The sequence below is a fragment of the Pieris brassicae genome, chromosome 7, assembly GCF_905147105.1.
Source record: "Pieris brassicae chromosome 7, ilPieBrab1.1, whole genome shotgun sequence".
NCBI classification, from domain to species: Eukaryota; Metazoa; Arthropoda; class Insecta; order Lepidoptera; family Pieridae; genus Pieris; species Pieris brassicae.
In genome coordinates, this window is record NC_059671.1 from 10125573 (window position 1) to 10150419 (window position 24847).

General features: G+C 34.6%; 2 protein-coding genes across 2 annotated transcripts in view; one reads left to right on the forward strand and one right to left on the reverse strand.

Annotated features, from left to right (window-relative positions):
• Positions 1-24847, reverse strand: part of LOC123712637 (probable chitinase 10) — a 90431-nt gene that overhangs the window by 40061 nt on the left and 25523 nt on the right. Inside the window, exons 2-3 of the mRNA XM_045665862.1 lie at positions 2052-2130; positions 231-433 (exon numbers count right to left, since the gene is read on the reverse strand). Coding sequence (XP_045521818.1) covers positions 231-433; positions 2052-2130 — 282 coding nt within the window. The remainder of the gene's footprint in view (positions 1-230; positions 434-2051; positions 2131-24847) is intronic.
• LOC123712638 lies at positions 19418-22443 on the forward strand. Its single transcript, XM_045665863.1, has 2 exons — positions 19418-19773; positions 19871-22443. Exon 2 carries the CDS (start codon positions 20134-20136, stop codon positions 22249-22251), a length of 2118 nt encoding a protein of 705 aa, XP_045521819.1. The 5' UTR covers positions 19418-19773; positions 19871-20133; the 3' UTR covers positions 22252-22443.

Genomic DNA, 24847 nt, shown 5'->3' on the forward strand with positions numbered 1-24847 from the left:
TAATTTCCTCCCTATGCTTGCCACTGACATTTGTGTCCCTTTCAAGTTAAGAATATATCCAAACGAGGTACTCAGGGCTTATTATTTTAATAAAAGATTATATGACAACCGTTTTTTGTCGTCATAAATGACGCTTCGACTAGTTTTTCATTACAGAAGTTAAAAATGAACGAAATCCAAATTTTCTGAGAGATACAGAACAATATAGATAATTATTTGTACACACATACCTTATAACCATCTTTATCACGATGGTCATCAGTGGCAACGGAGTTGTCGAGTGCGGCAGAAGACTTTCTGCTGGCGATGGTGGGTCTCCCACGGATCTTCGGTCTGTTTACACTAGCCGATATGACCTGGTCCGATGACCTGGAGACACTGCTGGTTACTGATGTGTTGACTTTGCTTGGCTTACGTAATCTTCTGCGGACATCTAAAAAGAAAATCTTGTTATTATCCGAAGAAAGTTGCAAGGTGTTTCGAATGGTTGCAAGGAGAGAAAAATAAAAAATAAATAGTATGGGAAAAATAATTTAAAATTTCATTTGGCCTATTTTGGTACAGTGTACTCAATAACCCGATCGAAAATACCGCTAGTGGCTCAGTATTAATGCTACTGACTTTGTTCTACTTGTCAAGTTAGTACAAATACTACTCTTTACTACTACTCAGAAGAAAATTGTAAAAAATAAACATAGTGCAAAAATCAACAACATTTAAAACCATTATTATAATGTTATGGGTTTTTAACATTAAATAAAATAAATTAGCACATATTAGGATATTTATAAAAGGAACCTCAAACAATTAAACTAGAAAAATACAAAACTAAAATATATTAAAGTAAATCTTATCATTAACTTAACTAAATAAATGTGTGCGCCAGGAGGATTTTGGTATATCCTACAAAACCTATTATATGTGGTAACGTTTACCACATAAACAATTTTTTTAATTCCTCATTCAATAATGAACATCTAAATTTGAGGGCGTTTCCCAAAGCTAAAAAGGAAGAAAACATTTCAGATAGCTTCACAACAAAATCAAATCAAGTCTTAAAATAATGATTAGACAAAACATATCCCTCAACACAGTTATTTCCGAAATAATTCAAAATTATACATCACACCAGATACAATATGTTTTTAAAGTGTCGAAAACACGGCAATCACCGCCCGTGCCTCTCGTTTTCTCCCTACCCTCATCCTATTATAATAAAAAAAATAAACAAAAGGACAGTTAATTATGTTTTCCAATAAATTGCCTACTGTAAATCTGTTGAAAATTTCAACGAACGAAAACAAACTTTTTTTCAAACATTACTTTCAGAAAATTTCTACAAAGAAAAGCCGATTGAGGGGTTTGAAGATACTCTTAATATATATTAATTATATATTGGTTATAAGAGGAACGATATTTTTTTTTGTTTATTATAAATTCAGCGACATCCCACTATATTTATTAATGTGTAAATCCATCTTTATAAGTACTTTGCCGTCTGTAAAACTATTGGTTATTGACATGACAACAAAGTGCGAGAACTTTAATCTATGAAGCTGCTAAACAAGTGATAATAAACACAAGATATCTAGCATTTAGCTTTCACAAGACGGAAGTGGGCCAGCTGGCACGCTCCAGATCACCTCAATGCCAGATATTCTCTTTGTCTTACTTAGATATTTACTTGACAGCATTTTAATATGAGCTTCCTGAGGTGGTGGAGGTACTTATTAATTGACGACTGTGACTTGTTTAGGAAAAAACATTATTTTAAGCACGAAACAAAAGACTGTCCTGATCCTTGTAAGATGTTTATTTTTTACACTCATGAATAATTACACCTGATGCGTCACCAAACGCCTCAGTGACACAGCTATTAGAGTGGGAATTTAAGGATTCGAAGTACATTTACACAGAATTATTTATGGCACATACTCCTGATCACTTTTCCTATTTAAATTTTAAGGAAATTACTTTATTTCGAAAATTATTTTTATCTATTTCATAAATTCTATTGCTTAAAATTACAAATATTTATCGAAAACACTTACTAGAAGAATCTGTGGTGGGTGCTATGATGGCAACTAGAAGTAGAAGGGTGACTGTCCACCGTAACAGTCTCGGTGGCCACTGAAACAAGAAAAAATAATTAGCGTCTGGTATAGGAGCCGTGATGATACGATTACATGAAGATATTTTTTATGCAACAGGAGGCGAACCGACAAAAAGGCTCACTTGATTTTAAGTGATAGCGTCATAGACACTGTGCCAGAAGTCTTGCAAGTGCGTTGCCGGTCTTTTAAAAGGAGATAAGACGATATATAGAGCAATGTACGCCTAGTGGCTTCAGCGAGCGGCCCTCATCCCTGAGCTCGTAGCTTTGATCTCCAGCTGTGCACTAATGCACTGTCTTTCTATGTGCTCATTTAACATTCGTTAGAACGGTGAAGGAAAACATCGTCAGGAAATCGGCTTGCCTTAGATTCAAAAAGTCGACGACGTGTGTCAGGCACAGAAGGCAGATCACCTACATGCCTTTTAGATTGACAAATAAATGATCATGAACAGATAACTGAGGCCTAGACTTAAAAAGGTTGCAGCGGCACTAATTTATTTATAAGAAGATAAACAGAAATTACTTCCAATTTAGTCAATCTTCTGAACCAACATAGTCGAATTCTACCACATGCTCTTTGCGTTCTATACGAACAAGTTTCAAGTTGATGCAAAGTTAACATCCACGCTTAATAAACCTAATATGTTTAATTCTGAAAATAATTGTCGACGTTTTCTTTCTGCCATAGGTCGCCTTATAACAATAGACCAATTCACATTAAAATCCTTACACAGCGTTCTTTAAGGCATTTTTTGCCACGCAACATTTTATAGAACCAGCTGCTAAGTATTTCCAAACGACCCAACTTAGGGGCTTTTAAGAAAAGTTCATCACATCCTTGACCGTCAGGCACTTGCGCTATCGGTGTATAGGGCGCCTTTCAATGGTCCCACAAAAACATATACCAAGGAAAATCTAGAAATAATTATGAGTATGAAACAGTTTTCAGCGTGTAAAGGCAAAGACGATATGTAAACACATGAGTAGAGACTCATGCATAATGTATTGGTGCTAGGAATATCGAGTTATTAGTGCGGCATCCTTGTACGTGCTAACACTGTTTTTGACCTATTTTACTCGTGTAGTCGGAATTTACATTTTAAGTTCTTAAAGCATTAGGGCTTTATGCGAAGAGCTTATAGTTGAATTTATCATACAAGCCTACAATCCATTTAATTATTTGTAAAATATTATCTAATAATTATAAATTAAAAACAAAACGCTCCAACTTACTTAACTTAACGATTTGTTATTGACTTCTCCGAGTGTATGTAACTTAATTTATTTATTTTCTTAATGGTTTTCATAGCTGATACCACTCTGAATAACTCTGAAGATTTCAAACTCAAAATCGATACTTAGAGCTATATTTGATGATGTCTAAGTCTAGTCTCGGAATCGAGTAGGTCTCGACAAGTAAGTACGTAATATGTTCAAGCATAAAAATACCAGTTTAATAAACTTATTCGTCACTAAAGTGCACTTTTGTCTTTTTCAGTCAAATTGCGTTTACGGTGAGATGAAAGGAGACTGGTGAGTTAAAAAACGGTAAAATTTGTTAAGAGAGAACATCATGGAGAATGTATTATTATACAGTGGTTAGTTTCCAAAATTACACGAAGTTACATATCTGTTTACATCGATGTCAAGATGAAATAAGTTAAGGTTTACGGTAAGTCACTCATATATAACTCTTTTTTTTATTTTCTCTGCAGTAAAACATCATTTAACATTTGGATCTAGCCTAACTTAATACTAATAAGTAATTTAAGTATAACCTAATTTACATAAAAGAAAGTGACCAATAAGACTACTTACAGTCTCTAGTAATACACTCTGTTCTTGTGTATTATTTTTACCACATACCACAGGAAAATTATGAAACTCGTATATGTATTTCCTCTATTGTTCCAATAATATTCGGCGAAATGAAATAAGCCATAGTAACGAGCAAACTTCGTAATGGACGAATATTCAGCAAAAACGTAATGGAAAAGTAACTGGCGGCTTGTTCTGAAAACACTACTATGGCAATTAAGTTATGACTTTTAACGCTTGTAGGTTTCGATTTAAGATGTGAATTGAATGTGAATTAAATTATCTTGTGTTGTGTTCTCCTGTGTGTCCTTAAAATCCTCTCGTAGGAATAGTCACTTAGAAATAATAATAAATTTTGTTACAAAAATTGGTTGCGACAAGAAATTCCATGTGCAGGAGGCACGAGCATAGATTATCTGTGTAATTCGCCAATGCTTCGGGTTTTAGCTAACTACTACAATACAATTTATGAAGATGTAGACATTTCCCACCTTACCAAGGAAGCTACGAGTATGAATTTAAGGAAGCGGGAAGACGTTGACTTTATTTAGAAGTCACAGTATTTTTCTTTAAAATATTAAGTTGTTGTTAATAACATGTATTTGTATAGATGTAAGATTACATATAAATTAAGAAATAAAAATTGATGGTAAAATAGTTCTCACAATAGCCCCTGAGTGGCTAATGAGACAACAATTATTCCGTAGTACCTACATGTATGCATGAAAAATTCGTCTTTTGTTTAAAATCAAACAAAAGTCATGTAAGACCTTACGAATAGTGAATGTATGATAATGCGAAAGAGTGTGTGCTATAATACACTCTGTATTTGGACCTTCTCTACAGAATATACACTAAATCACACTTATTAATTGTTAATGATTTGTCTCTTCATATAAATACGTTAGTTAGTCCATGGTTTGGGAATGAATTCATTTGCATTCGGGGAGATTATAGGAATTTTCTTTAACACAACAATTATCGTTTCACCTGGAATAGAATACAAAGCTTAGGGTATAAGTCACGCAGGATACTGTATGTCCTCGTTATTGTCCAATAACTTAATACTTGTTGTATAAACAAGTAAACAATGTGATATTAAAATGAGTATGTAGGGTATTATTATAACGTAGGCTTTTTTTACTTTGAACAAATTGTTTGTTCAAAGTAATTTTTACGGTACCATTAAAAATTCAAAGTCGTTATGAAACATACTAACCATGAAATAAGGACAAAGCCTTAGGCTATTTTAATTTAAAATCACTACTCGTTGTACAATAGAGCTGGAACGACTGCAAAAAAAGTAATTAAAAATTCTGAATGCATGAACTATGAATAACATCTTCTAAAGATTAAATTCCTGGCGTCTTTTCAGCAGTAGGTAGAATGAGATTTGAGGCTAGATCCTACAATTAAAGGGTATACGAAATATATATTTATTCTTAGAAATTTGAAATTTAAGTAATTTTCCAAATTTAAGTTATTTTCATTTACATTTTAAGTTTTTTTTATGTAATCGGAGGCAACTGGCAGGAGGAATACCTGATGTTAAGTGATACCGCCTATGGCCACTCACATTGCCAGATGGCTCGCAACTGCGTTGCCGGCCTTTTAAGAATTGGTACGCTCTTTTTTTACCTTGTCTTAAAGACACACTATTCTAAATTATTCAGTGTGAATATTTCGTCTTAGTTTAAATATTATTTTGAATAAATAAAATATTTTAAATTCTTTATTAATAATAATTTGAATAAAAACTATTTACTTAAGGTTTAAAAAACATGTAGTAGGTTCAGTACCAGATAATAATAACCTCGTTTTGGGTTATATATAAATAACAAAAGAACAAGCGCAGATTTATTTTGTATACAGAACTGAACAGACGGCAACAATCCCACCTGATGTTAAGTGAGATGTGGCCTTTTGGAGGGCACGCCTGTCCAGGAATTGCCTAATTAACCGTCATTTAAATGTACCCATATTATAATCTCTAAGGAAAAATGGAATGGGTTAGGAGTTTTCTCTCTTTGTTTATACAACGACGAACTAAATAGTGCAGTACGGCACCTGGGGATGTCAACAGAAATGTCCTTACATCCATTCCCAGTGAATCGCAATAGTTACTTTATACTAAACAATTTGATATGACTTTAAACAACAAAATATCTTAAATATTTTTAAAACTTAACATAAAACTTCTGTTGTCTTTGGTATAAAGTAAACATACGGAGTCATAGGTCAATGTTAGAATTAGAGAGAACATGTCATAGTCAAATTAATTGACCTTTAACAGATAATATCCGATATTTATTCTCTTACGGGGTTAAAATAACGTTCATTGATTTGATTTTTAATAGTTGATGCGTTTGATAAGACCTTCGGGAAAATAGGGGTTGATACTCAGCGCAATATACGTCTCATAAACTTAGGGCCGTTTAGTAACGATTTCTTGGCATATTTGAAAGCCATCAAGATGAAATTGTCACTTGAGGTATGAATTAGAATATGGACCTAAGTCTAAGTTCGTGAGAGTCTGAAACTTAGTATTACAAAGTTTGTGATGATTATCAATCAATATTATATATTTAACAGTTTATTGATAATCCAAATCCTTTTTTAAGATATATATAGAACATATAGATAGATATGAAGAACATTATGTTCACTAATTCAATATAACATCAATTTACTAATAATTTATTGGTTGAGGTGGGTGTGATTGTGCGATTTTATGTAATAATAAAATTCTATTGGATTTGCTTATCTCCTTCGAAAAGACGGGTTTGGAGATTATATCGAATGAGTTGACTCCTTACGAAACAATTTTATTTGGGCCGTTTGTACCAAGATAATGAATATGAAACAGCTCAGTATGCCGAGAGCTATAATCGTGTACATTATATTTGATTTAGGATATTTTAGTATTCAAAATTACTTTATACATCTTGAAGCAACCTCAAAGGTTTTAAACGTTAAAGGAACATTCAACAGACAAATATGTCTGCTATCAATGTACTTTAATCAAACATAGTTTCTAATTAATTTTTAGTGTGATTTAACTTACAGTAATATTTTAGTTCAATGTCATGCCAATAAAAACAATATCATCTTCAAAGTCAGACTAATTGAGGCTAAGGTTAGGTATCCTAGAAGTGAAGCCAAGTGATATTGGATTTTTATGTCCATAATGTAAGAATTATTGTATTAAATAAAGTCGGTTTAGACGTTTAGACGACTCGCGAAGTTACAAAGAAATACAATAAAAATATGTTTATTCATTTGACAACAATTCATTATAATGTGTATGATTTGTGGCTTTTTATAATTTAAAAGGATACACAATAAATTCAAATTTACTGTATCGATTTCAAACATTTATTATATCTTATCTCTTAGTGAAATGGGTAATATGTAAGAACGCTTCGATGGACACTGAATTAACACGTAATACTTCTAATACCAAGTTGATTTATTAAAGATAGGATCCCTTAATATCCACATTTATTTTTAATCAATCGCTACAAGCTTTTTAGGTCAGGGCCTCATATTTCTGTATCTATTTCATGATCATTTTGTCAACCTAATAGGAAAATAGGTGATCAGACTCCTGTGCATCAAGCATCGAATGTTTGGGTCTAAGGTTGTTGTTTGCGATGATTTCCTTCACCGTTGCAGCGAATGTTAAATGTTCACATAGAAAGTATGTATATTGCTGCACAGCCGGCAATCGAACCTACTAATGTTACACTACTATGAGAGTCACACGCTACAACCACTAGGCGAACACTGCTAAGAAAAATTGTACCACTGGAAAATATGTACTAAAAGTTAATTCAAAAAAATATTTCCGATCATTTTTACGGGTTAACCGCTGACGGTACCGCTAAATAATTTTCCATTCTTCGCTCTCAGCTTGTCAGATTGTCAGACAATTTGATGAAGGGTTGATACTCAGTATTTCAGCGCTAATGGCTACAGTAACCATAATACGTCATCAATATTATAAAGCTGTGTTAGACTAAACGCACTTATCTCAGGAACTAGTTTACTTTTATAGGACTGTGGGCAATCCTGCCCGAACCAGTTTATCAGAACCGTATTTTATTTTATATAAAGTTAATTATTATTATTATTAGTTACATAGTTGAAGGTACCTAGTCTGTTATTTCCAACAGTCCAGTTGTATTAAATTTAATGTTATTAACGCGTGTGCAAGGCCAAATGAAAGGAAAAGGAATGAGCTATAGAGCAGAGTAGTTGGATACAGAGACAGATGAAGATTAATGATGGTAAATTGTTATCATAGTACCCAAGTTTGACTACCAAAGATTGTGTGTTCGAATACCGGACTAATGATTTTTTCTTGTATATTTATCAAAAACAGTGGAAGGAATCGAGCACTCAGATATATTAGCGACAGTCACGATAATTCTTAGTTCTGGATCTTGCCCCCAAACTCAAATGTGGACGTGACAGGAAGAGAAGTTATAAAAAATGAAGGATTTAGACGCGAAAACTTATCTGCTCAATAGTTTTGAGATTTCATACGTATTGCATTAACTGTGAATACTAATAATTCACTATGGAGCAGTGTTGTAGTTGTGGCTTAAGTGTGTGCCTCTCAACCTATTCTACTACTTAATAATAATAAAATAATATAAAATGTTCAATCCTAAAACTCCTTTCTACCTCAAAAACGATTTCAAATTTTTGAGACTTTTAGAGCTTATTCGTTTCCGAAAACTATATCATTAAAAACCCATCACGTAGCTCTTCCTTTCTTGGCGAATCCTTAAGTCTCTGCAGTGAGGCTATGTAATTCACTTCCCGTCCCTCTTCACTGAGCTCCTTCTCTATCTTCCTTTAAATTTCTTCTGTAGAAACATTACCTGTCCACATCGTATCCCTAACTTTCGTACTAACTGATGTGAGACTGATCTTAAATTATCGTGATTCGTGTGCACTTTTTCTTTTTCATATTGTTTCCTTTTTAGTTTATTTTTTGTTCCTATTTTAGTTTTAACTTTATGTATTTTTACGCTTCTTGCTTACCTTATCTCATTTTTCTTTTTTAACAGTGATTGCATGGAAGAGATCGCTTGAAAGCGATTAGGCCACCAATTAATTATGTCAATTATATTATGTTAAGTATTAATATATAAACAAATAATAAAATTGTGTTTACTCATTATATCTATATAGTTAGTTCTACGTACGCCCCAAGGTCACTTTCTAATAAAGACTCTAGTAATGATTTATCTGTCACTGGACGTGTGCTGCCACCCAAGAAATATCACGTTCCTTTAGATTAAAGTGAACAACACAATCAAGACGAGCTATGGACCACACAGTTATTATTTTACTACGTACATAGGTATGTATTAAAAAAACTTGCTTATTTTATTGAATATAGAAAAAAATATATGTTTTACATATTTTTAAAACAATACGAACAGGAGAAATAGGAGCCTAAGACGAAACGAAAGGCAATGAATGCAAAATGATTTTTTTCTTACTTCTAAGTTTTACTTGATAAAATTAAAAAGACAAATTAATGAAGCTCAGAATAACAAAATTCATATTTTATTCTTTATTCATCCAGACTCTTAAGAGGGGTGAGTTTAATAACTCTGAAAAAATCCCCTTTATAAATAAAAAGTACATTAACTACTACACAAAAGCGATAAACATCATCAATCTCCATCACGCATGATGCTTATGACTCAGCAATTGAGTTTATGGATTCTATGTGAAAGCAACAGGTAAAAGCTTGTAGCACTTAGGGAAGAAAAAATAATGTTAATTTGTAATAAATAAACTCAAAATCTACTTAGTTGGTCCGAATTCTCTCACTTAAATTTTAAATTGTTCTTAAGTAACATAGGTAATGTCGAACGACGACGGTCGGATTGTCCGAAATAAAATGAAAAATACTTGCTTTACCTTATTTATCAGAAAATAAACAGAATCGTCACTTTAATATAATCAGAAAGAGACGATATAATTATTATATATATGTCATCCGCAAGTTTATAAATTTCATAGGAAATTTATAGGATAACTTTCATATGATTCTAAACAAGAGTTACATTGTATTATTTTACGACCACATTTTCGCAAATTGATAAACCGAACAAAGTGTAAAATAATAAGTAAGCAAACCGGCATGTGCGCTCTGATTGGTTGAATAAGTCACTAACCTTCCCGTAGAATCTTACGAATGGATATCCGTTAGTTTCGTTAGATTTAGTTACACTCCGGAGGCATATATATATATATATACATATATGATAGCAAACATGAAAACAAATTAGACAATACAATATTCATAAAATCATAGAACTAATTATAACAATGAACAAAACATACAAGATAATAAAATTAATAAGAAATAAATTAATGAAACGCAGAACAACAAGTTAACAATTATTACTTAAAAGAAATGAACTGAAGCAGAGGAGTGCGGAATTAGGTCAACATCTTTAGCAAGGTACACATTATAGAGAGCCTTATGAATCTAATATTGGTTCTGAAATGTAGATAGGTGAGACCTAGCATGAATATTCAATGATAAAACGAGAAGTTCGGAGCAATTTATTACTTATAGACAAATTTTTCTCAATAAAACAATCTATTAAAATGATGACTTTGGCCCAGTGAAAGTGCATTAACGTTTTAAAAAGTTAAATGTCTGACATTTAAAAGTACTAAACCTATATATAGCATGTCGCGATACGAGTGCTAAAATTATCTTTTAAGGAAGCCCTTTCAAGCCATTACCCCTGATTTCAGTGATTGCGCGGAGTTCGGATCTGCAATGCGTCACACTACGGACTATTTAGATCGCTGTTTCCTGGCTATTGACGCTTTATTGCGAAACTTAAAAGATACTGCAATTTAACTTAATGTAAATGAAAATTGAACAGCTGAAAATGAGCTTATTAGAAATTTTAATTTAATACCATCGGGCATAGATGATGTTTTAAAAGGATTATGATATTTTGTTTATTTATCTTTACGTATATAATTATAAATATTGTATAGAAATACAGATTTAACAGTAACAGATATATTAAAGCTATTTGTAAAAATTAATGTTATTTATAAAAATATCTTTACAAAACCTGAGAGATTAAAGCTCTTTCATTAAAAGCGAGAGGCTCAAGCGAATTCCTTTAGTTTTTCTCGTTCCCTTTCCAAGTACCAATAAATCAAAGTGAATGCTGCCTAGTTAAAAATTTCATTAGATACTGTACTGTAGGCAAAGCCGTTCAGGCAAATAAATATCTAATGAGGTGCTTTTTAGAACCGTAGCCGAAATTGGCCTAGTGTTGTTCCTAAAATATCGATATAATCTTTTGTCTACGAGTACTACACGTTTCAATATATTGATGATTGATTAATTTCTGTCATGTGATTAATTCCATTTTCTCTGTGTTAAAGAAGTTTTCTTTAATTTACCAAGCCTAACGAAAACTCACAAGCCTCAATGAAAGTGAATATAAGGTGACACTTGAGGTTACAACTGTCAATATGATAATCGAACTATATCGTTTCGAATTTAAAATTATTTAGTTTACCTTAATTGGATTATAATTAATGTTCGTCCTCGGAAAGTTTTTGCGAATTGTTTAATTCAATTGAAATAATACTTATGTAAACAAAATTTAATCACGATAGACATCTTACACAATTAGTAAATGCTTATATACCAGAGATTAATAAAAAAAATATTGACCTTATTGATTCTATTTTTTTTAATATGCATTAAATCTAATATAACCCAAGAATTTCGAAGCTCTTTATTTTATGTGAAAACACACTTTTATGGGTAGCTCTCTAAAATAGAAGACCACTCTATGTAATACAAATTCCTTAAAGAACTATTTTCCAAATCGAGTAGTGGTTGACTAGAATAGGCTTCCAGAAACTGTAATTAGTGAATCTTCTTTGAACTCATTCCAAAAAAGGTTGGTTAATTTCTTCAGATCCGTAAATACGCACGCATCAGCTTATTAAGCTGGTGTTAACTACATTATTTTATTTGTAACATAAGTTTGTTTCGTGTAATATTTTTATAGTTACAGACAATGTTAACTAAATCCATATAAAATTATCGATTTTATTCTGTGAACAATTCACATCACTATTAACAGCCGTTGAAAAGACATTAGCTCTGTGGCTAGTAATTTTACATTAGCTCATTTCTATTATTGTCTGTGGCATTTGTGCTAAGTGGGGTTGCTGGGGTTGGTAGTGCAGGTTGCAGAGATTTTTGATATATAAGATGACATTTATTCTAATTACACTGTAGAAAACAAATAAATCAGTAAGGATCTTTTAAATATATTTTTTGGGCAGTGTTTAGCTTAGGTTATCTTCGTATTATTTAGACAAATGGTAGATGATGTTCATTTTAACAGTTATTTAATCTTAAGTAAGGCAACAACATACACATACATATATGGAACAGTTTGAGTATATTAAGTTATCTTTAAATAGTATAGTATAGTGTAGTATACTAGACAAAATGCCAATGAACGGAATAGTTCTTCAGATAACCAGATCAGATGTTTTCGCGTGTGCGGAAATTTTTCGATACCGGTGTGATCTTGTTATTTAATTGATTAATGTAAAATCCAATGGCAAAACAAATTTTGGTTTTCTTGGTTTATTTTTCAACAATTAAGCACAAAATATTAATAATAAGTATCGCAATACAGCGAGGAAACGTTTTCCGTATTAAAGGATCCAACATTTTTATTACATTTAAGCTATAATAAAACATCGTTTTCGTACCGTAAACATAAAATAAATCAAAGAAGTCATAATATCTTCCAATCCGTTAGACTCTAGGAATACTGGAGCAAAAGTGACGGTGGACACAATAAATTTAAAACAATATAGTAACAGTATTTCGACCTCGATCCAATTTCCACTCACGACTTGTCGTGATACCACAGAACAGCACTTGAAGATGAGAAGGTATTTATTAATAAAACCGTCAAACTTAATTTGATATCAATGTACCTTTAGCTGATTTCTCAAATTAGGCCAAACCCTTGTTACATTCTAGACTCATATAGCGAAAATGAATTTAACTCAAACATTGAATAAATTATGTGAAGGGTCATGTTTCGTACTAAATCCTGAGTCACTGATTTGACTTCAATTATTTAGCTCATCAGTCTCTTTCATGGGTTTCCCTTTATGAAGTCAGTATCACTTCACACACAGACATGTATAAACTATCTCCGTAGCTTAGTTAGTAAAGCTTTGATTGAGTATGTTTTTGGTTTGATCCTCGGTGAAAAGCTATCTTAGTGGAAAAATGTTTTTTGTTAATTAAAGCACATCTTATTAAAGCTTGCCGGAGGCCTATTTAGGTTATTTACCAGAGAAACATTAAATTTATAAAACACAAAGGTAATTGTTTCTGAACGCAACAAATGATTTCGTTTTAGAAGGACCTGATATCGTAATTCGTTTTCGTGAAAAGTTATCATTGACTTTAGACGAAGAAATAATTTGGCCCCAGTATAAACCTAGACAAAGACATTACATACGCTTCAACTATTACGGACGTCCGTTACATATGAAATCAAAAGTATTATAAAACGATAGTGATTTCCTTTACTATTTTAACGTTTACTGTTAAATACATTACATGGCACATGATAAATACCTACGTTAAGGGCTGGTTTAAGGCTGTCTTACTCGAAAGGATAAGTAAACATAAGTCTTGTTAATCCTCAAGCCTTTAGTTAATCTCATGTTTATGGAAACGAGGATCTTGAATATTTTGAAAGGATTCTCACTTCACCTAATGTTGCTCTTAATTAGTACATTGTTCGTTCCTCTGATTGATTTATCTGCCTTTTTCTGAAGTGATAAGGTAAATATAAGTGTACGAGCCAAAGCTGTACATTTTGCTCACTCAGGCTATCTTAGAATTATAAGCGTGATGATCCCTATGTACGTGCCAAGGTTCGTACATTCTTGCTCGTTTACAAGCTTGACAAATTCCTATGTTTGTACGTGCCATGGATGTACATTTCGATCACTTATAAGCGTGACGATTTCCCAAATCGTCGGAGTTACACCCCGAGAGCATAGCCAGACGTAGGCACTCTCTTTGACTGTTAAATTGTATTCATTCGGTATATAGCAATTAGCACGTCATTATTTCGCTCATATTCTATTGTAACACGCGAGTGGTAAATATAGAGTAAATCAATAAATCTCTATTATTTGAAGCATCCCGTTGACCCAGGAACCGTACATTTTGGTCCTTCGAGCTATCCGGGAATAGCGGGTCTTTCGCGTTCAGTTGATCGCGTTCGCGTTTTACTCCGTTTTCCTGAAGATCGGCGCCGTGGAAAAACATCCCACTGCTGGTTCGTTGGGTCATCAAGCAAATCAAATACCATCATCCGCATCAATAGAAAAGAGGAGAGCAACGTTTTTAAGGATCCAGACTAGTCCAAATATATCGGCGTCCTTTCAACCTAGAACAAGGCGACGGACGTCAATCTTCAACGGAGAGAGGTAAACTGCAGTAAGCCCTCTCCCAACTTTTTCAAGAATCCAGACGGATCAATATATATCGGCGTCCTTTCAACCGAGAACAAGGCGACGGACGTCAAGCGCAACATAGAGAGGCAAGCGACAGCGGTCGGTACAGTAAGTCCTTTCCAATTGTTTGAGCGCATAAAATTTGATAAATATTAGATTTATAGCATAATAACTGCAATCCCTTTCGAATAGGGGCACGTTATACAGCACTTTTAAAACAACATTTATTGTTGACTGGGGCATCTTATTGGATACAATAAATCATTATGGATAAATTATACCAAGACCAACTAAGAGTATGGGGAGATATTCAGAAATTAACAAATAACTACAAAAAGGACGGAGCAGATAGAAAAAGAAATCCCGACTACTTTCAAAGTCGACTGTTGCATTTGGAGGAATTATGGAACAAATTTCAATGCAACCATGACCGTATGCTTATAGAATATAGCCAGGATCATAAGTACTTTCAGGAAATGGAATATGAACAAAGCCAGGGATCATACCACTCAATAAAGGAAACATTGAGTCAGGCCTACCAGGACATTTTACTAAGAATGGAAAAGCCTAAGGCCAGCACTAGCGTTAGCGAGTTCGAGGAGCAAGGAACGTCTGAAAGACAAGAATCGGCCCAGCAACAACAAGGGTTTGGTATTAATACTATCAAGCAGAAGGGGTATTCCCAAAGGATTAAGGATCTGCTCTGCAAGCAGGAGGCATTTTTTAGGTCCTCCGATCACCGTTCAATTGAATGTGATATAGACTCCATTACGGAAAAATGGGAACTCGTGGCAGAATTAGAGGAAATGAGGTCGCGTTGGGACGCGATTTATAATAATCACATAGAAATAGACGCCGAGCTCGCGGGAACTTTCCCCGAATATCAAGAAAAATATTACGAACAGGGAGCCATATATAGGCGCAAAAGGAAGGAGATAAATAACAAATTGCACTCTATCACTCCAAATGAAAAATTAACTCCCCGTATAGAAATACCTATATTTAACGGCAGTTTTGAAAAATGGGTATCATTCCGGGACTTATTTGAACAAGTTATCCACAAAAATTCAACCCTCTCTAACGCAGAAAAAATGCAATATTTAAAATCAAAATTAAGAGAGGAACCAGAGAGGCTTATAAATCAATTGCAAGTTAGCAACGAGAATTATGACGCATGTTGGAAAATTATCACAAATAGATATGACAACAAAAAACATATTTTAACATCGTATCTAAATAGTTTTATGCAGCTTCCAAAGATTGAAAAGGACAACCTGGGGCAAATTAAAAGACTTCACGATGTCACTTTGGAATGCTTGAATGGGCTCAAAAATTTGGGGATTTGTGTAGAGCATTGGGATACCATTATAGTTCATATTCTGTCTCAAAAACTAGATTACGACACCTATCAAGCATATATTGCATCACTAAAGCATCCAAAAGAGTTACCAGTGCTTAAAGATTTAATTGATTTCCTGGAAAAAACATTTACTGCCTTGGAAACAACAAGCAACAAACCTCAGCAGAGTCTTGTTACAAAACATCAATATCGGTCTAATAATAAGCCGATCAACAATAAATTCGTGTCATCGCAAGTGAGTAATCGAGGCCATGACAATATTGTTAAAAACACGTACTGTAAAATATGCAAAACAGCTAATCATGTCACGTTTAATTGTAAATCTTTTATAGCTATGAATCATAGAGAAAGGCTTGATACAGTTTTAGCATTACAGATATGTACTAATTGTTTATGTGACCACGATGTCAAGGATTGTGTTTCACAAATCAGATGCAGAGTTTGTTATCAGAAGCATAATACAAGGTTACATAATGCATTAAATAGTTCGAATTCACCTAATCGCCCGTCTACAAACAGGCTTCAATATCAAAATAGTAATTATACGAGGGAGCATTCAAAAAGGGTACATACGGCATCTAAGGATTTTTCAGAAGTCCTCTTAGCTACCGCAAAAATTAAAGTGTTAGGGGTTAATGGAAAGCCTTACCTCATGCGCGCACTTATTGACCAGGGGTCTCAAATATCAATAATTAGCGAAAAGGCAGCACAGTTGTTGAAACTAAAGAGGGAAGGCTGCAATGGTGTTATCTCAGGAGTGGGGGAAAACACACAACGAATCAAGGGTCAGGTTACATTGACCTGTACTTCTATCCATACTAACTATACACTAAAAACAAGAGTTTTTATCATGAATAATTTAGTACACAAATTGCCAAATAACTCCTTTAATATGCCGTCATGGCCATATATCAAAGACATCGAATTGGCAGATCCCGAATTTAACAGAAGTAGTCAAGTAGACATATTATTTGGGGCCGATGTCTACGCCCAAATTATGATGAGTGGAATATTAAGAGGGGAAAATCTTTCACAACCAATAGCACAACAGACACGATTTGGATGGATCTTATGTGGAAAACTTAAGTCATATCAATGCAACATAATACTAAATAACACTGAAGATTTACAGAAATTTTGGGAAATAGAAGACATTGAAGAGTCCCCATCCGTCGTGTCCTCTGAAGACCAATATTGTCTTGAGTTGTATAAGAAAACAACACTGCGCCAAGCAAATGGAAAGTACAAGGTTCGACTTCCGCTAAAAGATAATTTTAAGGAAAGTTTAGGTCTGTCCAAACCAATGGCGGTAGCACAATTTCACAGCCTGGAACGGAAATTAGCGAAACAGCCAAAAACTGCAAGGCAATATAAGGATTTTATAAATGAGTATAAAGACTTAGGGCATATGTCTTTCATAGAAAACAAGGGTCCGGAGATTGGGTATTACTTACCTCATCATTGTGTTACCCGGGAACATTCGGAAACTACAAAGCTGCGTGTTGTATTCAATGGATCAGCAAAGACATCAACGGGACTTAGTTTAAACGACGTAATGTATACAGGTCCCAACCTACAACAAGACTTACAATCCCTTATATTAAAGTGGAGAAGATTCCGATATGTATACACCGCAGACGTGGAGAAAATGTTTAGAAATATTGACATTTTTGAGTGCGATCGGAAAATGCAAAGAATTATTTGGCGAAATTCACAAGGTCGACCGTTACAGGAATATGAATTGACAACCGTAACGTATGGCACAAAAGCGGCGCCCTTTTTAGCCATGATGACTTTAAAACAGCTAGCTATGGATGAAAGACCTCGGTTTCCACGGGCAGCGGAAATCACAGAGCAGGCATTTTATACAGATGACTTAATATATGGGGCCCATTCTATAGAAGAAGGATGCAGCATGGTAACGGAGTTACAGGATTTGTTGCAGTCAGGGGGTTTTACTTTAAGAAAATGGGCTTCCAATGAACCAAGAATACTGAAAGAGATTTCGGAAAAAATTAACCGAGATCAAAACCAGCAAATATTTACGTTTAAAGGAGATCTTATTTCAAAAACATTAGGGGTATACTGGAACCCGAAAGAAGACTGCTTTATGTTTCAATCGTCATTTGATTTCTCGAATAAGACGACCAAAAGAGCGCTTCTATCAGATATATCGAAGCTGTTTGACCCACTGGGTTGGTTAGCTCCTGCAATTACAGCTATGAAAATAATTTTTCAAGAAGTATGGAAGCAAAACATTAAGTGGGATGATCAAATCCCTACTTCTATTTTGAAAAAATGGAAGCAATTTAAAGAAGAAATAGAACTAAGTATTTCTAAAATAAGGATCCCGAGGTGGTTGCAAACTAGTCCGGACAGCACATTAGAGCTACATGGATTTTGTGATGCATCAAATAAAGCATATGCCGCAGTTATTTACTGTCGAATAAACAACAAGGTTTCATTGGTGGCAGCCAAAACAAAATTGGTACCCGTTAAAGGAAAAATCTCTATTCCGAGAGGTGAATTATGTGGAGCGGTTTTATTAACAAAGCTGTTTAATAAAGTTAAAGCATGTTTAGGGTATAATAAAATTAAATGTTACGGTTGGACGGATTCCATGGTAACCTTGGGGTGGATACAGGGACAGCCTGAGAAATGGAAGCCATTTGTAAGCAACAGAGTCAAGCAAATTGTTCAAGATATGCCGTCAAACACGTGGCGCTATGTTAAATCAGAGGAAAACCCCGCAGACTGCGCCAGTCGTGGTATTTCCGTCAAACAACTTGAAATGCACTCTTTATGGTGGAATGGTCCATCATGGCTTCCTTTATATAGGAATGACAAGGAAACTCAGTCATATTTTACGAAGGAAGAAGAAAAAAATCAATATTTAGTTAATATAGTACAAGGTACAGATAACACAGTAAAGGGAATAATACAAAACTGCAGTAGTTTCTCACGGGCAATCAGGATAGTTGCTTGGATATTACGGCTTTTACCAAGAAATAAGGATAAAAGGGAACGATACCTTACATTAGCTGAAGTCAAGGAAGCGAAACGGAAGATAATTCGCAACGTACAAGAAGACGACTTCTTCTATGAGATAGAAAAGTTGAGAAGAAAGGAGAGCATTAATAAAAGTACACTAATTGCATTGAATCCATATCTTGGACAGGATGGCCTTCTTCGTGTGGGGGGAAGGTTGCGAAATGCCTTCATTAGTAAAGACATGCAACATCCCATTATAATTTCACATACTGGTAGGCTGACTGACTTAATAATAGACCAAGCGCATAAGCTTACCTTTCATGGCGGCCCTCGCCTAACATTATCACTTATCAGACAGAAGTACTGGATTGTGGGCGGTAATAGAGCAGTAAAGAGGCAATTGAGATTATGTGTAACATGTGTTAAAAACAACCCTCGGATGCAATATCAAATAATGGGCGACTTGCCCGAAGCTCGGTGTAATCCGGCGCGACCCTTTAAGCATACTGGAGTTGACTTCACGGGATATATCCTAATAAAAGGTAGCAAAGGACGAGGAATCAAGTGCACAAAAGGTTACATAGCCGTATTTATATGCATGGCTACAAAGGCAGTGCATTTAGAAGTAGTATCTGATTTAACCACCTCGGCCTTTCTAGCAGCATTGAAAAGAATGGCGGCCCGAAGAGGGACTCCGGAACATATTTATAGTGATAATGGCACAAATTTTATTGGTGCCAATCGTGTACTTGACTCCGGGTATGACGAATTAAAACGAGTATTCGCAGAAGAACAATTTGCCACCACAATTACGGATATGGAAATAAACTGGCATTTCAATGCACCTGCATGGCCCTCTGCTGGCGGATTATGGGAAGCAGCTGTTAAAAGCTTAAAGGCTCATACAAAGAAGGTAATCGGGGATCAAAAATTCACATATGAAGAACTTTCGACACTCGTAGCGCAGTTAGAAACCTGTTTAAATACTAGGCCTCTATGTCCAATTTCAGAAGATCCGGAGGATATTAATTTTCTAACACCAGCTCATTTCTTAACTGGGGGCCCTACACTTTCATTATTGCCCACCGAAAATGACTTAAGAACGAGATGGTACTTAGTGGAGAAAACTTTCCAAGACATATGGAAGAGGTGGCAATCGGAATACTTGCCTACATTGACATCTCGAAGTAAATGGCAAAAACCACGAGAAAACTTAAAATTACAAGACTTGGTCGCTATTCACGACGCGAATATTCCTCCCGGAAAATGGGCTATGGGCAGAGTTGTAGAATTACATCCAGGCACTGATAATATCGTCAGAGTAGTTTCGCTAAAGACAAAGAACGGAGTAATCAAACGGCCAATTGTCAAATTAAGTCCCTTGCCAGTGCAGAACAGCAGTAAAGAAGCAGCCGAAAACGAATCAAACATATCTGCAAAACCACGGCCCATACTACGAAAGGGTCTCGGTAACGTTTTAGCGATAATGCTTTCGTTTATATTTTTTTTAACATACGTATCAGCTACGCATCCGGAAAATTATAATATAAGTACATTCAACAATAATAAGGGGTTATACTTAGACAAAATAAGTAATATGCAATTAATTCAGGAAAAATGGAGAATCGTTGTCTACTATGACATGAAACCCTATTGGGAAGGTGAAAAGGCATTCGAACAATATTATAAAACTTTACAAGGCATGTGTTCTGCCCTCGATGAAAAAACACATTGCGAAATTACTATGAATCAATTACGTCATAGCTTCGAGGAACTCAAATACTACGATCAGGTGTTGCTTACGCAGCACCCGGGCACGCGCTCGAAGCGGCGTCGGCGCGGCCTTATCAACGGTGTCGGATACGCGGCACACTCCTTATTCGGAGTATTGGACGAATCATTCGCTGAACAATATCAAAAGGATATCTCTTTAGTTAAAGAGAATGAGCAGCATTTGGCAAACCTGTGGAAAAATCAGACATCAGTTCTGGAAGCGGAGTACAATCTCATGAAGCGGTCAGAGGAAGAAAATTATAATTTACGAAAATTAATAAATCGACACGCAAATGAAGTTAAGAAGGCAATTACTACTCAAGTCACTGAAATCAATAGACTAGAGCGCATTACTCAGTTTACTCTTGACAGCATTTCAGCAACAAACGTACTTGCTAATTTAAGGAATATGCAGGAGTATCTGATTGACACCATCACCGATATTTACCATGGTCGATTTAATTTTCACCTTATTTCGTCGGAACAATTACGCAGGGAATTAAATATAATATCCAATCATATTTCAACAGATCTTTCTTTGCCAATTAATAATAGTCAAAAACAATTTGGCAATATATATAAATTTTTAAGAGTTAAGGCAAGGATGCTTTATGAGCAATTAATATTGGAAATCTCGGTTCCGCTTGTCAGCCGAGATGGTTTTGAAATCTATAATGTGATTTCTGTTCCTTATAAGAGTGACGCACTTACGATGGTCAAAATTGTCCCTATTTCAGATCTCGTCGCAATAAACAAAGAAAAAAATTCATACATACAGATGTCAGAAAATGAATTGCTATCAAGTTGTGATTATTATTCCGATATTTATTATTGTAACCTACCTAAACTGTTTTATAATATGAAACCAGAAGATAGCTTATGTAAGACAGGAATGAAAAAGCAATGTCAGTTTGAGAAAATGCCATGCGATAACGAGTGGATTGACCTGAATAAAAAGAATACATATTTATACTTTTGTTGTGATCGGTGTCCATTACATATTATGTGTGGCGATCAAATTTCTGCAGAACAATTAAATACGACTGGATTAATAAGCATAGGTCATGGTTGCATGTTACGCAACAAGAAAGGTGTCATTTATGCTCATAACGAGTATCAGAATGTGCTCAAGACTGGACCAATGGTTTATTCGCCTTATATGGATTCAATTAATAATATGATAAATGTGTCCTTATCCTCGGATGTTATTGAAAATTCAAAAAACAACTACACAATTAATAGTCTTGATAAAATAGGCACGGATCTGGAAGATATGCGAAAGGAGGCTCCCATAATTAGTAGTGTGACATTTCACGACGTACATCAGTATATTGCCTTATACTCTATTTTGGGCATCTTCGTCGTGGTAGGAGCGATTCTATTGTTGCGGAGGTTTCGTCGAGCAGGTACGGTAGCACCTGTCCAGCAGATACCATCTGGCCAAGCAACAATTCCAATACAGAAAACAATTGATGGGCAGCAGGAGACGTCGATAGCGGCATTGGCAGCAGCAGTGGCAGCCAGTCTCGCAATGGGCTCTACAGAACCCACCCGGGACCGGACTCCGATAGGTCTTAGTGTTAGTGATAGTGCCGTGGATTGGTGTAGGAAGTGTTAGCATAAGTTTAGAGACTTTAAGTACCTCCTAGAGACTATTAAGCACGTAATGGATTCATCTTGTAAAGCACTACATATTCATCTTGCACTTTTTGCCTGGGGGAGTATGTACGAGCCAAAGCTGTACATTTTGCTCACTCAGGCTATCTTAGAATTATAAGCGTGATGATCCCTATGTACGTGCCAAGGTTCGTACATTCTTGCTCGTTTACAAGCTTGACAAATTCCTATGTTTGTACGTGCCATGGATGTACATTTCGATCACTTATAAGCGTGACGATTTCCCAAATCGTCGGAGTTACACCCCGAGAGCATAGCCAGACGTAGGCACTCTCTTTGACTGTTAAATTGTATTCATTCGGTATATAGCAATTAGCACGTCATTATTTCGCTCATATTCTATTGTAACACGCGAGTGGTAAATATAGAGTAAATCAATAAATCTCTATTATTTGAAGCATCCCGTTGACCCAGGAACCGTACAATAAGTTTAAATCCAAAATATTGGGTAATTATTTACAAAATAGAAAAAAATATATATTTGTAACAATGTACGTTTTTTTTTTATAAAAGCTTGCCAATCCTCTATACATTGGTATAAAAATAGTAAAATACAAAGTAAATGAATAACCAAACGTGAATATATTGTGTGGAACCAGCTGCCACTGAAGTATTTCCGAACCAATTCGACTTGGGGTCCTTCAAGAAAAGAGCGTACCAATTCTTGAAAGACTGGCAACGCACTTGCGAGCAATGTGAGTGTCCATGGGTGGCGGTATCACTTGAGATCAAAAGAGCCTCCTGCCTCCTATTACTTAAAAAAAATTAGATAGACAAGTTTAATTGTTTCCTTTCTTAAAGGCCCTTACACAAAGGCCAACATTGATATTCAATTGGTAAAGTCAATATAAAGGTGGAAAGTTTATAGGCATGTAAAATGTTTAAATCCGGAGAAATATTTCCTTAGAAATTGACAAGTGTATAAACGCAATCAGAGCGTGTTGGATGCCGTCACGCCGAGATTAACACGACAACTTTATTTATCTATATTGTTAATAGAAAAATATGCGACACTTTTAACTAAAAAAAATATAATTCCTGTTGTAAATTATACAATATCTAAACAATTACATTATACACTAAAGCTAAATACAGTATACACATTTAAACACAGAACTCCTACTTGTACAAAAAAATATAAAATGAATTATAAGATGCATGAAAGATACCATACTTTTTATATTATTTTGAAGCATTTTTTACTTACTCAAAATTTTCCAAATTCAAAAACGTCTGCACAAAGAAACCTAGGCGTTCAGTTTCAGGCAGCTCTCTTTCGAATTTTTCGCGATTATAACAGAGTGAACAGTACTTATCCGGAGCTGGATATATAGTAGTAGGCTGATCAATTTTAAAGAAAGCATTGTTAAGTGTCTATCTCGTACCTGATCCGTTGGGTTGCAAAAAATACTGGTATTTTTACTGTATTTTATCTTGGATGTATATTTATTGCACTTTTTATTATTTTTGTAACTTGATTGAGTAAATACATATACATATATATGTATTTACTATATATATATACTGCTAATTTGTCTTATAATCTGAAGGTATACTAAACATGACTGAGTTACGTAAATATTTAACTATAAAAATACAGAATAGAAAAAAATCTTGGTCTCTGTAGTGTTCTGAACCTGCACCATTTATTTATTAAATTTATATTACGAAGTTACCTTTAATTTAATTTGGTTGGTTTAAAAGAAATGTTTGCTGGAAATTGTTTTTAATATAGGATCTAAGCCGTGAAATTGTCTTAGGCGAGCTTTATTAAAGAGAAAATGATTCAAGACGGTGGTCTATCATAGCAGTTATATTAAAAACTGGTGTTATTATAATAAATGTTTAGGGTCTTCTGTAATTTTTCTCTATATAAAACTCAGAGTTGAAGTCATAAGTTTTTAATTAACAATTTAAAATTAAGGGTTATATTTTTTTTTTGTCTTAAAATTAAAAATATATTATTTTGTGGTGGACCACCCTCAACATTTAGGGGAATAAATCCGATTCCCAGACCTAACTACACATCGCACACAAAATTTCATAGTCGGTCGAACCGTTTCGGAAGAGACCGATCACAAAGACCGGGACACGACAATTTTATATATTACTTTGTAACAATCGTAATCAAATTAATAAATCACTCAGATTACTCCATTATTTAGAAATTGTTATTATATAAATTTTATATTCAGAGTGAAATGGACAACCAATAAGACATTTTTATAGAGATTCTAAAGATATTTTATATCGTATCTGTGTGTGTGTGTACTGGACACGTAGCTGGGACATGGGTATAGCTTTACACTATTGTCAATAAAGGCCATCTTCGTCATAGTACATTAAGTGGAGCCTCAACGTCAATAATAAAAAATACATCAATGGCGCTACAACTTTTGTAAGTCTTTTCCTCAGATTTCTGTATCTGTTTCATGATCATTTGTTAAACTAATAGGCAAGTAGGTGATCAGCCTTCGGTGCCTGACGCACGCCGTCGACTTTTTGGGTCTAAGGCAAGCCGGCTTCCTCACGGTTTT

Bases quoted from the DNA above. Each gene is read 5' to 3' on its own strand.
- LOC123712638 (XM_045665863.1), top strand. From the start codon at position 20,134: ATGGGCAGAGTTGTAGAATTACATCCAGGCACTGATAATATCGTCAGA.